At 37.2% G+C, this 18,654-nt stretch overlaps 1 protein-coding gene across 4 annotated transcripts in view; it reads right to left on the bottom strand.

Annotated features, from left to right (window-relative positions):
- The window catches only part of Dennd1b (DENN domain containing 1B), a 176,840-nt gene that overhangs the window by 94,392 nt on the left and 63,794 nt on the right, over window positions 1-18,654 (bottom strand). For 3 of the 4 annotated variants that reach the window (XM_090341472.1, XM_090341469.1, XM_090341471.1), the window contains 6 exons: window positions 18,446-18,565; window positions 11,672-11,741; window positions 10,732-10,812; window positions 7,473-7,532; window positions 6,267-6,320; window positions 3,034-3,144 (listed from right to left, as the gene is read on the bottom strand). In XM_090341472.1, coding sequence (XP_090197598.1) covers window positions 3,034-3,144; window positions 6,267-6,320; window positions 7,473-7,532; window positions 10,732-10,812; window positions 11,672-11,741; window positions 18,446-18,565 — 496 coding nt within the window. The remainder of the gene's footprint in view (window positions 1-3,033; window positions 3,145-6,266; window positions 6,321-7,472; window positions 7,533-10,731; window positions 10,813-11,671; window positions 11,742-18,445; window positions 18,566-18,654) is intronic. The other variant, XM_090341470.1, reaches the window with a different exon arrangement.

Genomic DNA, 18,654 nt, shown 5'->3' with positions numbered 1-18,654 from the left:
TAGATCTTAGACATTGACCTTAAATGTTACTATGCATGGAATTTATAACACATATATTCCACATATATACTGTATATGTCAGTGAACTGTTCAAGAAAGATTCAAGCAAAGCAACTTCTCCTGAAATCCCATCCCAGAAGAATGGGACAAAGAACAGAAAAGAGAATTTGAGTTATGTTTACTTTAACCGAGTTAAAGACAGGAGTCTCCATCATGAAAAGGGGTGAATAAACTGAAACAAAGGAGTGAATATTCTTTAACAAGGCCCACTCTGAGGTATTTCTGTTGAGCGCTCAGACTTTCTCCACATAGCTTACCTCACTCTTTTCAGATCTCTGCTTGAATTCTACCTCATTAGAGGCTTCCGCTCTACCACCTGCCTCTAGAAAACAAAAGCCTGCCTCACACCTCCTCCCAGAAAACCTGCCTCTCACCTCTACCAGCCCACACACGCCTCTCACCTCCATCCTGCACACACTTGCCTCTCACTTCCACCTGCTCACTCACTCTCGCCACCATTCTGCACACTCACCTCTCCCCTCCACCCTGCATATCCACCTTCACTTCTTGCATACTTGACCTTTTCCTTTTGACAGTAGTCATTGCCATAATACATACTAGCTACTGATTTGTCCTCACACATCTACTTTATCCCAATAGCATATTATCACCAAAATAGCAGACTTTGCTTTGCTTAGTTAGTCCTGAGCTCATGGTACATGTTAAGTGCTGGCGTGTAGTATGTCCTAAGAAAAAGCTGTTGCACAACGTTCATTGCAGCATTATTTACCATGGCAAAGATATGGAACCAACCCTGTAGATGACTGGATCAAGAAGATGTGGTACTTATACACAACGGAATTCTATACAGCCATCAAAAAGAATGATATTGCCCCATTTGTAAGGAAATGGAAAGACTTGGGAAAAAATCATATTATGTGAGGCAAGCCAGACCCAAAGGAACATAGGCTCAATGGTTTCTCTCATTTGTAATAATTAATACACATCTAGGACTCTCCTAGCAGAGGATTACAATAGCTCATAACCTAGGTATATAATAACATATAGGATGAGGATAAATGAAAGGATCTCTAGGATATGGAAATGTATATGTATGGTTGTTATTCTTAATGTTATGTATTGTTATTTCTCTTCTCTTTTTTTGCCCTTATGGTTAATCTCATATTGTTACTGTATTTGACTTTATTACCTAGTATATTGTATATACGTTTATTTTTTATTTGAAATAGGAAAGGGAAAGGGGAAAACAAGATGATTGGGAGGGGGTATGGAGAGGGAAATGGGGATAAAAACATGAGAAGGGATATCAATGTGTGAGAAATAATGCACCCATTACCTGAAAAATGTAACTGTAACCCCTCTATATATTATCCCGACAACAAAAAAAGAAATAGTGCATAAATTAGTTCCTAATCCTATCATTTACAGCACATTTTTAATCTTTCAGGCAAAAATTCTTCTAGAAATATCTTTCACAATTCTGAAAAATACTGTGTTTAAAAAAAATAAAAGGATGAGGAAGAGAAGCAGGAAGAAGAAAGAATAGTTTTACTTCAATGGTAGATTATATAAAAATAGAAAGTTAAACATATAAAAAGTAACTAATCATTTATACTAAACTCCTCTATAAGAGTTTTCAGAAGAAAGAAATATTTGCTTGTGCCACTGACTCCTTTAAATACATAGATTTTCAATATGTAATACATATTTTCACTTTGGGAGAAAAATGAGTAAATTGAATTTGAATATCTAAATCTCCCCCAAACTGTATTAATGCAATTACAAAGCCATGGAAATAACCAAAACCACATTCTATTTCCAATCTGTTGGCTTTAGGGGCAGACATTTGACTTCTCTAAAAGTAAATATTTTTCACTATTAAATATTAATAGATATCCTAATAAAACTCTACTTCATTCCAGGTGTGGTGGCTCACACTTGTAGTCCTAGCTACTCAGGAAGTTGAGATCTGAGGATCAAAGCCAGCCCAGGCACAAAAGGACCTGAGACTCTTATCTCCAATTAACCTCTAGAAAATGGGAAGTAGGGCTTGGCTCAAGGGTAGGGCAGTAGCATTGAGCTGAAGAGCTCAGGGGCAGCGCCCAGGTCAGAGTTCAAGCCCCATGACCCACAAAAAACTCTACTTCATAATGCTAAAATATTATATAAGTTCTTATTTCTACTACAAGACTATAAAATATTAACCCTATTACTTTATCAAGTAAAAAACTATGGAAAATAAAATTCAGACAGTAATGAATAATGGTTTACGATATTTCACTGATTACTCAAAACTTTACATAAATATGTAATGAAATTAAAAAGCCAGAAATACTAAATTTTTCTATTTCGTGGAGAAAAAAAATAATGAAATCAAGCAGAACACATTTGAATACTTTTCTGTGACCCGAGACACATCTTTCTATTCCGCTTGCTTCTGCCACAATAATGGAAGCCTCCAAAAGACCATTTTAGCAAGTGTCATAAAACCTGTGATTTATAAAAACGCTACTTTGACTTTTAAGTTATTATCAGTCTGAAGAGCTCCTCCATGTCAGAATTATTATAGAACCTACTCCCAAACCATGAGCAGGCAACAAAGATGAATCTACCTATTACCAGGTTGGGGTGGGCCATTATTATCGTCGCCTACTTGATTTCAAGTAGCTCAAATGGAAAAAGCCACAAGTGAATAATAAAGATCTCATAATAGCTCTTAAGAATTCTTTATGCGATAGAAGGCACTAAAATGAACTCTGCAGAGTTAAAAGGGGGGGAAAAACTCTCATCTCCTGATAAGAAAAAAAAAATAATTAAGCTGATTTAATGCATCTGGGAAGGCCTTCTATCACTCAGACTTTTGTACTTCAAGAGCTGGATCAAAACCATATACTTATGAAGTATGTAGAGATTGTCTCCTGCGCACAGCCCCGCGCCCTGCTGCCTCCTCGCAGAGGGTTGCAGGCCTCTGTGTGAGCCTCGCGCCTGGCAGGAGAGGTGTGAAGTACTTACAGTGCTTAATTTGCTCGAGGTGATGACCACCCTCCTCTCGTGCAGCATGCAGGCGTACAGGTGCACCATGTTGTACACATCCACGGCCACGAAGTACTCGGTGAGGTTTCTCTGGATGGGGGCGAGGGGGAGAAGGGATAAGTTCCAGCTTAGCTGAACACAAAGAACACTGGCTACTTTTACCAGGATGTCTGCATGATGCCTCCATGTGGCTCTCGTTCAAACGATTCTCCTGCTGACAGGAAGCATGGAGTCCATCGATATTGTGAAGGCAGAGCCCGCTCTGTCCACAGAGGCAGGGCTCAGATGCTGACCACAGCACAAGCCTTCACCCCACACCCCATGCATCTGCAAGCCAGTGCACAGCCCAGATCCCAGCACACACCAACCGTACTGTGATCTTCTCACTGCTGGCCCAAGACTGAGTGACTCTGATATGCCCTGGTCTCTGAGAAAATGCTACTCTAGAAAACGCATTTGAGTCTTTCTGTGTTTGCCATTCCCTCTACAGGCAAAGATGGCTGTCTGGTACCATAGTAATATATGCAAGACCCTCAGCAGATGAGTCACAGGCTCAAGCAAGACGGGGCAAGACGGGGGCTTGAATTCAGGGTTCAACACTGGCTAGGCAGATTTCAACCAGCTGAGCCATGTCTCCAGCCCTTTTTGCTATAATTATTGATTAGGGTCTCACAGTTTTATCCCAGCTACCTTGAATTGTGATCCTCCTATTGGTACCTGCACATAGCTGAGATGGCAGATATATAGATATAGATATAGATATAGATATAGATATAGATATAGATATAGATATATCAACATGTCCATCTAGTGACTGAGAATGGGGTATTGGGGATTTTTGTTTCTTTCATTTTTTCGTTCATCTAGGGTAGCCCTAGATGATCCCATCACTTATTTCCAAGTAACTGGTCCTCTTCCTCTTCCTCCTCCTCCTCCTCCTTCTCTTCTTCTCCTTCTTCTTTGCCAGTCCTGGGGCTTCAATTTAGAGTCTGGGGTGATGTCCAGGAGCTTTTGTGCTCAAGATCAGCTCTCCACCACTTGCAATTGCTTCACTTTTGACTGTTGGATGGCTCATTAGAGATGAGAATCTCACACTTTTCCTGCTTTGGCTGGCTTTGAACTGTGATCCTCAGATCTCAGCCTCCTCAGTAGCTAGGATTACAGGATTGAGCCACGGGACCCTAGTTTCCTTTATTTTATTAAGGAAAATGTCTTTTAGTAAGGAAAATACTCAATTGCTTTATAACCACTATAACAAATATTTGGTGATGTTCAAAATTGTTTCTTCAATATAGCAATCTAAAGTGCCCCCATACAAGGAAAAAAATTAAGATAAGTTATATTAACTTTTTAGGTCTTGGTTTCTTTGGTTTCGGTTTTTTTTTTTTTTTTTTAGTGTTTTAAATTTTTTTTCTGTGATCAAACTTAGCCATTCCAGAAAGCAAGAAGCAAGTAATGAGGAAACTGAATAAAATCTAGTGATATGCCGGGACAGCATGCTAGGGGTCACTAAGCTGAGAAAGGAAAGAAGAGATCCAGTGGTTTCAAACCTTCTCGATTTAAAGCTCACCTCCTCGTCCAGCTCATCTCTTTCTACACAATGTCACTTTTACTGCATTCAACCATGAATTTCCTATTTGGTAGTTGTTAGGTAGAAAATGATGTCTCAGCATTGATTGCTGCCTTGTTGATGCCTTGGGGTTTTTTTTTTTTTTTAAATCCTAAACAGGACTTTGTGCAAAGTCAAATGCATGAACTGAGAGGTAAACATTCCTATTTATATTTCCAGTGCTAAGCTTTTCATTAGAATATTGTCTCTTTAAAACTTCAAAGTAATACCTTTTTTTTAAAGTGACATTTGTTCAAGGAAGCTATTATTGGTTTTTGAGTAAATGTCAGGAAAGGTAAACAGGAAATTAGCAAAGGGAGTAAGTGTGGGAAATTCGGAGTAAAGCTGAGGCACACTCCATGTATAGCAGAGGTGCCTGCCTGACAGCATCTGAGACTTGACACTTCCGAGGGCCACCTCAGACCCAGCTCTAGAGCAATGCGAAGAGTCTTTAGAGGTGATCCGAAAATCCCCTTTCACAGAGTTTCTATGGTTTTGATTTGACAGTCTTGATTTGATATTAGAAAGTGAGTGCCTCTCTTGGTCTCCAGTATTGTCCATTATTCATAAGTTTTTGTGTGTGTACAAATGTGTATGCATGTGTTTGCATGCACAAATGTGTACCAGTGCTAACCCTGAGTGTTTATGCTCAAGACTAGTGTTCTACCATTTGAGCCACCGCTCCATTTTTGGCTATTTTTAGTGATTAGTTGGAGTGAAGAGTCTCACCGACTTTCCTGCCCAGGATGGCTTCAAATCGTGATCCTCAGTTATCAGCCTCTGAAGGGACTAAGATGACAAAGGAGTACGGGCGTGCACCACCAGTGCCTAGCTAGCCACATGATTTTAGAAAGCAAATGTTCAGAAGGGTGGAGAACATATTGGCAAAAACAGAAAATACTGGAGGCAAGTAAGGAGTGCATCTAGAAAGAGCTGTTCTTAATGGTTTTTCACTTCCTGTTGAATGATTCCTCCTGACTCATTTTAACTTTCCAAGGAAACCAGAAGAAAAATTATGTAAGGGAATCTTTCCTTTTCATACAATTATCCAAAGGCATAAGTTACTTCTACTTGTCCATGTAAATTTTCCTTAAAAATATTAATCTGAAGTAATAACTGAGACAATTTTTCCAGTACAGATATAATGAGGACTGTAGGTAAAATGAGGGGAAAAAAAACACCACTTTTATAATTTCTTAGAATGTCCTTCCAGCTCTTCAAAGGAAATCAAGTAGGTGGACACAGCATACAGAGAAGCTGAGGTTCAGGGTTCGGTACTGAAGTGACTGTATTCTCCTCGCTTGGTTTTGGTACGGGGAAGCTCATGGCCCAGTTGAGTGCTGAATATTTCACATGACAGAAACAGTTCAGGTCTTTCCACTTTCCCTAATTTCATCAACAACAGACATTAAGAAAAGTATGAATGGGGCAGACACAAAGAGGAAAAGGAGAGAATACCATTATTCCTATCTAACCATTACGTCTCAAAAACACAGACAGTTGGCAGGATGTCCTCTATATAGGAATCCACCACCAACAGGACCAAGGCAAATGAAGTTCACCATGTATGCGGAATAATAAAGGTAGAAAAAGGAAAACTTACACTCTCCGGTATCGTTGGGAGTCCAGTTACGTCGGGGGCAATGAAGTAGGAATGCTAGTCAATAGAAACAAAGCACAAAAGGAAAGGAGAATTACATTGGTATTACATATAATCTGGAATGAAGCAAACAAACAAAAGAAACAAATCCATCAATTAAATTAGTAAGTGCCACACATTCTGCATTTGTAAATGACACAGTGGGTTTATATGAGATGTATAAGTCGAATACAGAGAATTAATAGAAAAAGTTTTAAATCATTTTGATTTTGGGTACTGCCTAGCCGAAAAGGCATTACATAATATGAATATGTACTAGCGTAAATAATTGAATATACATTCTTAAAACAACTTTGGGTTGACTGTAAAAATAAAGCAAGAATATATGAAAATCTACTGGGATTCCTGAGTTATTATGATAAATCACAATAAATATTTTTTGTAAAAACATCACCAAGAATACGCTATAAAAAGTAAAATATAAAACATAATTTACAATATTCAAACCTTTCAAATACAGCTACTCATATATACCCAACAACACACATTAATTAATTCCTCCAACGAACACAGCAATCAGTACATTAAAATGATTATAAAAGACCTATTGTGTAAAAGCCTGTGTTTTCCCACAATGTTTATAAATTTTAATGTCCAGAATCAAAGTACAGCTTAATGATCAAAAGCATGTTTTATTTTCTGTTCATAGTCATCTCCAAAATTATTTTATTATGTTGATCCCATCAGGATATATTTAATTCCATCTTCAAAAGAAAAAAAATGGAAAGAAAACATTCAACGTTGGAGTACAGTTGAAATGCAAACAAGGCTGGTTGGCACAGACAGACACATGCATGAATTTCCAGGATGGAAAAGCCATTGAGATCAGCTGGAGAACCTCGTGAGGAAAATATGACCCAGATCACGTGCTGCGAATGGATTTCCACAATGCAGACTGGGTCTCCAGGAACTACTTTTATTTGCATGGATTTTTTTTTTCTTTGTAGGAATGTACTTTGTAACACTATGCTTTAAAGAGATAGTATAAACAGAAAATATATTGCAAGTGAATCTTTTTTTTTTCCCCAAAAAAGGTCAATTCATCATTTCCCAGAGACCTGGAACACATGTTAAGGACACCATGAGAAGAATCATCAGTTTCCCAGCCACAGCGTGATTTGTTGAAGATGTCAGTGTCCTTTAACTCACCGGAATGAGTGAGGGCTGATCTTTCAGAACTTGCTCACTGGCAATAAATATTTCTTGGTTCTTATAATATATGAGAGAAAAATGAATATTTTACTTTTAAGGGGGAAGTTTGCATAAATATTTCCTGTGAATTTGACACAAATGCATGTAGCTATATTATCCACTGGAAATACTTGAAGAACTTAATGTTATTTCTACTTTACCCTAGAAAAACAAGTTAAGAAAATATTTTTTATACTTTGCATCAAGAAGGTTGATGTAATAATAATTTGGAACATGGTTTCCAAACAATCATTTATATTACAAAATTAAGTTTGCATAAAAATCTCTGTTATTCTAGAAACCACTAATCTACTTGCAGGAAATTAAAAACTTCCATGATCATCAATTTAAATATGACAACATAAATTAAAATCTCCTCTAGTAGCTAGGGACAAGTATTCCAGACCCCAAATTGCCACTCACTGGTCAAATAGCACTATGTTATTACTTCAGTAACCTGGTGTGAAAAGCAAATGAAATTATTAATGAACTTCATACAAAGGTATCCAGCTTTTCAGATGTAGCTTGAAAATACAAGCTCAAAAAGAAATACAGTAACAATAAAAAAAAACAAAATAATAAATAAGTAGAAAAAAGCTATAAGCTTAAAAACTGCCACAGACTGCCACTTCAAGAGTCTAACTGGCCAAAAGATATCATCAATCATCAGGAAACTGCCAATCCAAACCATATTGTGTTTATTATCATGTCAACCCATTAAAATGCTATAATCAAAAAGATTTTTAAAAGGAATTAAATCTGGAAAGAATAAAGAGAAACTCTTGTAGATTGTTGGTAGAATATACATGAATGGAGCCGTTATGGAATACATTATAAAGTTCCTCAAAATATTAAAAATACAACTGCCTTATGACCCAGCAATCCCACGAGTAACTGCAGCTGAAGGAAAGGAAATCTACACTTCTGCATTTCTGTTCACGGCGGCACTGTTCGCAGCAGCTAACACAGAGAGTTGGTCTGTGTCTATCAATAGATGCATGAAGGTCTTAAGGGGGCATGCACACAAGAGAATAGTGCTCAGTCATAGAAATGAAATCCTGTTTTCTGTGGCAGTGTAGGATGAAACCAGATTAAGTGAAATAAGTCAGACACTAAAGGACAAGTAACTAGATTATTTTAATCTTCTGTGGAAAAAAAAAAAAACCCTTGATCTCATAGAAGCACAGAGATCTAGCATGTTACCTGTACCGGATCACTGTACAACGTATGTACATGCATTACAATGTGTCTAAGAAGCTGATTGAGAATATGTCAATTAAGAGCAAAGCAAACAAATTTGAACAGAACACAACAGAACACATTATTTTTAAAACTAATTAATCACCTAAGTATCTACCTACATTTTCCTAACTTTTTTTTTTTTTTCAGTCGTGGGGCTTGAACTCTGCGGCCTGTGTGCTATCCCTGAGCTCTTCATCTCAAAGCTACTGCCCTACCCCAGACCTGGTCGTTGTCCCCCAGCTCTTCAGCTCAAGGCTACCACCCCACGCCTGGAGCCACAGCCCCACTTCTGGTTTTCTGGTGGTTAATTGGAGATAAGAGTCTCACAGACTTAGTGCCCAAGCTGGCTCTGAACCTCAATGCTCAGATCTCAGCCTCCTGAGTAGCTAGGATTACAGACGTGAGCCACCACGGCTGACTTCTTAACTCTTTAACAAAATATTCAAACTACTTTATGGATGTTTTACTTTCGAAGAAAGATGGCTTAATTTTGGAAAACCAAGAGGTCTCTAGGTTATTCTTGCTCTTCCCTCGAAGGTGATCTAAAATCTGAGTTTCTCTGTACCTGATCTTTCCTCTAATTCCTCCTCACAGTCTGCTTAGGTGAATACATCTTTGCCCCTGTGATCCCAATAATCAAATCTTCACTAGCTACAACTATGTCCGCTGGTGACTCCCGAATGTGAATAAAAAATTCCAGGCTACACTTTTCCTTTCCTCTAATTCAAAATAACACTTTGGCAGTGGACAGCAGAAAAGGGCACAGAGAGAAGATGGAGTCTGTGGGAACAAAGAAACATGGGAAGCTCCATGGCGAGCACAGCACACCTGGGAACTCAGCTACTCTAAAAATGTAGAGCTGCCAACGTCATGTACAGTTCCAGTTGCCTTTTCTCGGTCTTTTCTGCATCATTATCTTCTTCATTGAAACAAGTTTATTATTAATTTGGATTAAATAGAATCAATATAAATAAATTTTAACTCCTAATTAAAGTAGCAAATTAGTGAAGAATCCTCATTAAACCATCCAACATTTCATCATAAAATTTAAGTATTTATAACCACTCCAAACCTAGAAATGTGTTTTCAGTTGTTGGTTTTTTTTTTTAATGGCACAATTAATATAGATGGGACTCTCCTTCCTTTGCAAGGTTTGTGGCCACACTAGAAACCATACTGAAGTATGAGGACACGCAGGAAACTACTTTTTATTCAGAATTTTCATCCTGCCTATTTTCCTGCCATTTTTATTCTTAAGTACTTCTCATTTTGGAAGGGATAGTGATTTTGTGTGTGATCCTTTTACTGTGTATGGATTTCACTTGGAAATAATCTCATCAACCAGGAATATGGCCTAGTGGCAGAGTGCTTATCTAGTACGAGGAAAGCCCTGGGTTCAATTCCTTGGTACCACATACACAGAAAAAGCCAGAAGTGGTGGTATGGCTCCAGTGCCTGAGTGCTAGCACTTTTGCTCAAGGACAATGCCCAGGCCCTGAGTATATATACTCACAAGTTAATTATTCTCAGTTGATCACTTTTTTTTGGTTCGTCATTTTGCTTGAACTCTGGCCCTGAGTTCTTCAGCTCAAGGCTAGTGCTCTACCACTTGAGCCACAGCATCACTTCGAGTTTTCTGGTGGTTAATTGGAGATAAGAGTCTCACAGACTTCAGTTCCTGGGCTGGTTCTGAAGTGTGATCCTCAGATCTCAGCCTCCTGAGTAGCTAGGATTACAGGCGTGAGCCACCGGTATCTAGCTTGATCACCTTTTTATTTTATGTTTTAACAGCTACCAAACTACAAAACTAATGTATCAAGTTATGATCATGACAGCATATGGAAAGTCTCAAGAACAGCAGCAAATAATGCTGGAACTATCACTGGAGTCTGCCTGGTGACAGAAGTGACCGGACAAACAACTTTTGGTGTTCTCAGGAGGAGAGAGCACCATTACTGATTAAGTATGTACTCACCACACTTAAATTGACAGGAGTGTTTGCCTTTGGGACTGGGTGGTTATACAGTGATTTGAGAGTTTCATTCAAATCGTTTTCCTGAAACAAATAAAAAGTCCACTTAAGAAGTGATATATACAGCAAGATGCTGATGCCTGTGATCCTAGCTACTCAGGAGGCTGATTGGAGGATGCTGGCTAAAAACTAGCCCTGGAAGAAAAGTCCATTAGATTCTGATACTCAACAGCCAACCAAAGCCAACAATGGAGCTGTGGCTTAAATGTAGAGCACTAGCCTTGAGCAAAAAAGCTACGGCCCCAAGTTCAAGCCCGGGTGTCAGTGTGAGTGCACACGTGTGAGCGTGCACACACACATACATTGTATATGACTGCAGGTGATGTAAAATGGTTCACCTCCATGGAAAATGCCATGGTGATTCCTAAGAATCACATTATCCAGCACTTACACTTCCAATTATGCAAAAAAAAAAAATAAAAATAAAAAAACCTGAACCTAAAACCTGGAGGAGGTAGCTTTGTAACCATCATTATACGAATATTATTCACAATAGCCGAAAGGTGGATGCAGGCTACGTGCCCACAGACAGATCTGAATAAACAGATTGAATACCTGTAGTTGCACACATTATTTGGGCTTAAAAAGGCAATTCTGACATGCCCTACCATGTGGGAACTTTGAACACTATGCAAAGTGAAGTGAGCCAGTGACAGAATAAACCAGTCAGGTAGACATGGAAAAATGGTGGCTGCCAGGGAAGAGGGACCGTGGCAGGGGTAGCTGAGGTTCCTGGAGACAGCTGGAAGACAGTGGGACAGCTAGAGAATGCTGGAAATGCATTGCAGGCCCTGAGGCCACATGTTGAAAATAGTTAACATGGCAAGTTCTGTACTGTGTCTATTTCAACACAATAAAAATAATAAAGAAGAACATAACTTACCAGTTCCTTTACCAAGTAATCTGCCAGAGTATTTAGAAGCTTGTAATAGACTTCAAACCATGGCAGGTAACTGTTAAAAAAAAAAGTTTCATATGATATATACATATATATATACCTCTACCCATAAAAATGCAAATATATATATACATTTGTATTCAAAATTTAGACTCAAGGAATCAACTCCTCAAACTAAGCATCAAGCCAGGCACTGGTGGCTCACGCTTATAATCCTAGCTACTCAGGAGGCTGAGATCCTGAGGATTGTGGTTCAAAGCCAGTCTTGGCAGAAAAGTTCCCAGGAGAATCTTATCTCCAATTAACTACTCAAAAAGCAAACAAATCTAACTATGGCTCAAAGCGGTAGAGCACTAACCTTGAGCAAAAGAGCTCAGAGACAGCACCCAGGTCTCAAATCCAAGCCCCAGAAAGAACAAAATACATAACACTAAATTTACATATTGAGTCAAACAAGCTGGTCAGAAAAAAAAAAAAACACCTTCTCTTCACCATCTCAAAATAGTCACATGCTACCATATTAGTATCATAAAATAATTACTCCAAGTTCTATTAGGAAAGCTGTTTAGCACCAGCTTCTATCTTATACCATTGCCGTCTAAAACCACTGAATTTTATTTCATGGTAAGCACTAAGTGCACTCAGGATAAACATTGCCCACCATGTGAATACACACACACACACACACACACACACACATATATACAATGATATATCAATGTCTCCTATAGTTGTGGGGGAAAATTCTGAGAAATCTACCTTGGGGAGACTTCTTCAAGTGGGCATGAAGCTGTGCCAGTATGGAATCTGCCCGTGGACCATGACCATGCAGGCAGTCCTGCATTCCAGCAGGCACAGGTAGTTCAGTAGGTGGACAGGCAGCCCACCCACTCATCATTCTGCAGAACAGCATGTAAGTGTTTTGTTTTTTTAAGTATCACTGAATTCCATTCCCCTGCTGGGAAACAGAAAATCAATCTCTCTCCCTCCCTCCCTCCATTTCTCCCTACTTTAACTCTCTTTTGCTAACCTAGATGCTTCATAAAACTTTCAAAACAGGTTCTGGAGTTTAGCCTAGTGGTAGAGTGCTTGCCTAGCATGCAGGAGGACCCAGGTTCAATTCCTTGGTACCACATACATTGAAAAAAGCTGGAAGTGGTGCCGAGACGCAAGTGGTAGAGCCTTGAGAAAGTCCAAGGACAGTGCTCAGGCCCTGAGTTCATGACTCAGGACTGGCAAAAACAAACAAACAAACAAACAAAAAACACACACTCAAAAAACTTTCAAAACATATTACTAAATTGAGCATGTCATACAATAGAACTCTGTATTTGATCAGTTCTTCAGCAATTATGGGATGGCACATTGCCAAGTAACCATGGTTACTAATATCAGGAAGCCTGTTCTAACAAAAAGCTTTCAGACACCGAAACAAAACATGACTTAAAGTTTGCTAAATTAAAGTATACTTCTATGAAAACTAGGCAGTACATCAGAAAACTATCTTCCTTATTTTAAAACTAAGTGTGTTTAAAACTGCACGTACTGCCCCTCCAGAAAAACAGTAAATTACAAAACATACCATGATTTTCAATCCATAGTCATTCTTTCCTTCCAAGCATTAATATAAAAAGCTATGCTTTAAGAGAATATGTCATGATGGGTTTTATTATGTAATTGTTCACAGGTAAGAACACAAGGATAGCAAGCGGCACTGTGGCTCACGTGGTAGAACACTAGCCTGTATCTGAAGAGTGCCCAGGCCCAGAGTTCAAACCAACAAAAACAGAAAGACGAATGCAAGGACAAAAAACGTAAGAACGCAGTGAACTGCACCTAGACAAATGACATTCTCTCAGAATGTTTTCATATAATACATGATTTACCTGTGAAAATAAATGATGCTTTTTGAATCAGGAGAAACCTAACATCTTAGCAAAACTTTTAATGGTCAGATAGACTACAATATCTTTGCTCTGCAGAATAAAATCATTCTTTAAAATGGTGATTACAAATATTAGTAATATGGCAAAACCTAGCATGTATAAATGTATTTACCTAACTTTTGGTTAAATCTAAGACATTGAATAGATGCAATTACCTTTGTGACTTCTGGAAATACCATTAGTAGAACATAGTAAAAATGATGTAAACTAAAAAGGGACCAAACTCAAAGTGTCACTGAATCTCTCAATTGTGTCTGAATTTTTTCTGAAAATATAACAGTCTGCAAAAATGTACACTGTAAACTGCATAAACTTTCTGTTTTTTCTTAGGTAATTTTCAAACAATATGTGTTCAAGGCAACAAATTAGCCAATGTATATGCTTAAACTAACTGCCACTACGTTAAAAGGTTTTTCACTAACTCTTATAATTACAAAGTTACTCACAATATGGTTTTGTTGTTGTTATTCACAACCTACCACAAAAAGCCTAGAACATTTAAAGAAAACACTATATTCTGAATATTTAGAAGACTTGAATCTAATTTTTTTTAAATAGTTGAAGCACTGTAAAAAGTAAATGTACCTGTCTTTGACTTGTGAGTCTATACAAATATAACATTAATTATTTTGGAGAGTCCATTAGTTTGAAGTCTAATTGTATGATGGCTTTCTTAATTTTCATTGAAGCCACAAGGCTGAAGACAGACATATTATAAATCCTTGCACTCACTTGGCTGTGTAAGAGGATTTCCCCAACACTTGGACTTCCACTCCAGAGCTGATAAAACTTTTACATTCCGAAGTCAAAGGTTAAATAAAGGGAAGGAAATGGTTTTTGTCAAACAGTCAGGTAACTACTAACACTGAGTGACCAGAAGGAAGCTAACAAAGTAATCAAATAAAGCAAGGAAACTACCTTTTTTGGTAGGAAAACATCTAATGTCTAGAAGTTGTTTTTCTGCCTGGAAAATTGACAAAAATGGGTAAAATTGAAACATTCTGTTTCTTAAGGGATTTGCCCAAAGGAAGAGTGTGAAAGCATCCAGTTTGGGCTAGGTGAAAGGGGGCAAAGGAAACTACCAAAGCCATCACATAAATCTGTCTTCCTTATTAAAATATTTCATTTTGAACCCTTGGCGACAATTTTATAGTTGTAAAGTTACATTAATCGAGTTGGGGGGAGGTATCTTGTGCACTTTTTGCTAGCATATGAAAACAATCTGCCAAAAAAAAAAAAAAAAACCAGTTAAACCAATCCTGAATACAACAGTGGTACAATTTAAATTAGTGATATCTCGGAATATTTTTGAAATCATGTCAGAGAAAAAAGCAAATAAAGCTTATAATAATAGCCCCAAAATAAATAACAGTTTTCATATTACTCTGGACTGAAATCTAATTTTTCTTCTAAAAAAGGAAACAAAACAAAACAAATAGAAATTTTTAAAAGAACAACAACGACACGTTAACCTCTAAACATTTGTTCAGAATAAATCTGGAGGGGGTGAACATGACTTTTCACAGCATTGTGCAGTCTCACTTAGAACTTAAAGGTAAACCTAAGTTAGTTCTATAAAGTTCATAAAGTGCCTTCAATGGCTCATACAACAAACGACTGCAGGAAGAGTTTTGTGAGTCACAGAATCAGTAACCAAATGCTAAATGATGTTGTTGATGATGCTGTTTAAGAGTCTGAGAATCATTGGTACTTAAAATTTCAGCCAACCAAGTTTATTTTTTGCTAGTGCTGATGAAATTATTCCTATTTTATTTTGTAATAGGATCTCTTCAAGTTTCCTCCATGTATTCACTACTTTCATTCTGACAACTCTTATCTGAGACTCTAAAGTATTTCCACTGTTTGATATAAAAAAAAAACTCCAGAGGCATAAATTATTTTTTTAATTTGATATCAGTGCCAGATTGCCAGGTGCTGGTGGCTCCTGCCTGCAATCCAAGCTACCCAGAAAATTACGATCTGAGGCTAGATCATGGTTTGAAGCCAACCTGGGCAGAAAGTCTATGAGACTTTTTATCTCCAGTTAACTACCAAAAAGCCTGACGTGAAGCTATGGCTCAAGCGATAGATAGTTTTATATCTATGAAACAAATTTATACATTAGCAGGTAATAAACAAGATTGCAGAGGAAAGAATAACGTTTACTAACAATAGAAAAACTGTCATGAGCAGAATATTACAGCAACAATGGGAGAAATACTTGTAAATTTTACTCAAGAATCTTAATTCATTTATTCCTGAGAATAAACACCAATAACCAATCCAGTATGATCTCAATGTACAATTCCTAAAACTACAGAAACTTCAATGAAGACACACTATCCCATACAACCATAGCAAGGTATTAATTTAAATTCAATTTTAATTCCTGAATCATAACAAATTTCTGATAGATATAAGTAGCCAATTAAATAACTTGTAATCAGAAAGAAAATCATATTGACATAATATTTCAACTTAAAAGAAAGGAAAAAAGAGGGTTGGGAAGTTTGGCATAGTGGTAGAGTGCTTGCCTAACATGCATAAAGACCTGGGTTTGATTCCTTGGTACCACATACATAGAAAAAGCCAGAAGTGGTGCTGTGGCTCAAGTGGTAGAGTTCTAGTCTTGAGAAAGTCCAAGGATAGTGCTTAGGCCCTGGGTTCATGCCAGGACTAGCAAATTAATTAAGTAATTAATTCAAAAAAAGAAAAAAGAAAAGTCATCAATTGCTAGATTAAGCATGTACAAAACTTTGAGGAATTTAGGAAGGCTACAATGGAAGTCAATGGAACATTTTCAATTCATGACCCACTTTAAATATATTCATATATCTTACCAATTCTCATAATACTATAATTAATCCTTTAGTTTGATAAGCTATTGAAAACTTTGTGTGTCTTATAATAACAAGAATATTTACATTTCTTCTGTGAGTACATTATTCTAGCAGTCTACTTGTTTTCCTATTGTTTTTGTTTTAAGTATGTATATATATGTATGTGTGTACGTATTTTATATGCAGTTATGCATGTATGCATGTATGTATGTATTTTTATGTGCAGTGCTAAAGATTAAACCCAGAGCTCTTGTACATGCTAAGCAAGAGCTCTACTTGACCAGTGGCCCCAGCTCTTTGTTGTTTGTTTAATAGAGTCTCACCACTCCCTTTTCCTAACCTAGCCTTGAACTTAAAATCCTTCTGTTTCTTCATCCCAAGTAGCTACTTGGGTGTTCACTGGTGACCAACACCATATCTGTTTTCTGTTCTATTTTTGATTCATCTATAGCTGCTTATGAAGTATAGTTATTAATCCTCTGCTATATCAATTGTCAACTTACCTCTATTAGTTAATTAATTTCTTTATTTGGACTATCACCATTATGTGGCCAAATACACCACAATGTCAGGTTTCAGAATTTCATGGTAGGTACACAAGGCTCTCATCAACAGTCATTTTTTTTACAGGATTTTTATAGTATATTTAGTCCTAGAGTTCTGCTAACAATGATAAGTGAGAGCTAAGGTAATGGAGAACCCAAGCCTGGTGTACAAACCAGGGTTGTACCCCCACCACTCTTTGTCTACTACAGTAACTCTGAGATAGATCAAAATATAGCTTACATGTAAATACTAAACTGTTCATAGACTTTTTCTGAATAAGATGCTGATTTCCACCAATTCCTTCTTCACTGTTAAAATCAGATAGCTATCTGATTCACTGACTATTTGTTCAATCAGCTCCTCTCAAAAAACAAACACCTCAGCACCCTGACTGGCAGGACAGATGGAAGCAAACCATTAAAACGTAAAGGGGAAATATTCTTTGAATTTACTAGAAAAAATAAGCTAGACAAAAGAATTTTTCCATGATTTTTCCCATAAATCCTTAATAAAATGTCTATTTCTTATATACCAGAAAGCATTATGAAATGACCAAAAAAAAAATGAGGTGCAGTAAGAATAGCAGTTCACCTACTCTCCCCGTTCCTCAAATCCATCTCCACCACCTAGCCAACCACTGAACTCAAAAAATCCAACCTATGGTTTGAAACATAAAGACTCTTCAATAAAGTGTAAGTTTTAAAATATAATTGCAATGGAACCAAAAAAGCTGTGCTCTAAAAGAAAGAAGACATTCCCTCTACTATCTAGAAAGCCGTGATTCAGTGAAGATTGAAAATGTTTCTTCAGTTCCATCTATTGCTCTGAGTCTATTAATATCACTGAGAGATGCAGTGAGAATCCATCAATTTTACACCAATGTTTTCTCTGTACTACGAGTATTGACAGCTTGAATGTTTAAAAGTTTTAAAACATCCAGTGGCCAAACAAAATCCCTCTAACTTCTGCCAGCCTTTGGCTTTCTATCACCATCCATTTGCTAACACAAAGTTGGGGTACAGACAGATAATGCCACACATTTATTAAATTGAATATGTATATCCTACTCAGTATGTGAAACTCATATTATTTGAGCTGATTCCTTAATTTTCAAAAACAGATCCATAAATTCCATTCGTTAAAGTTGATTCTTCAAGAAAAATATATATACTATCTTATTGCTAAACCTTCACACCCAACTGGTTAATTAAATTATATAGAATACTAGGGAAATCACTTTTTAACTTAACTTGAATTTAGAATGATGACAATGAAAGAAAAATTGAATGTTTCTTTGTCCTGCTTATATTTTGAATATCCCAAGCAGAACAAAGATGGAAGGGAGACAGAGCGAATCTGATTCAGGTATTTTTCTTTTACTACTGTTTTGGGGGTTTTTTGTTCTGTTTTTTACTACTGTTACTTACCTCAGGATGCATAGACAAATTTTGCCTCCTGATGTGAGTCTGCAGAACCCGAATCTCTGTTTGCTTTCTATGTCTGTCAGCACAAAGGTAAAATGCTGTCCAACTTGGTTTTGAGACACCCTAAAATATAACCACATCATGAAACACTCAGCCTGGTGCAACATTTTTCCTTCAGAGAAGCAGAGGCAACAAAATATTTCTCAATGGCA

Source organism: Megascapheus bottae, chromosome 10 (assembly GCF_031878675.1).
Source record: "Megascapheus bottae isolate mThoBot1 chromosome 10, mThoBot2.hap1, whole genome shotgun sequence".
Lineage (NCBI taxonomy): Eukaryota > Metazoa > Chordata > Mammalia > Rodentia > Geomyidae > Megascapheus > Megascapheus bottae.
The sequence above is the reverse complement of the archived record's forward strand: the minus strand, read 5'-3'. Positions and strand labels throughout refer to the sequence as shown.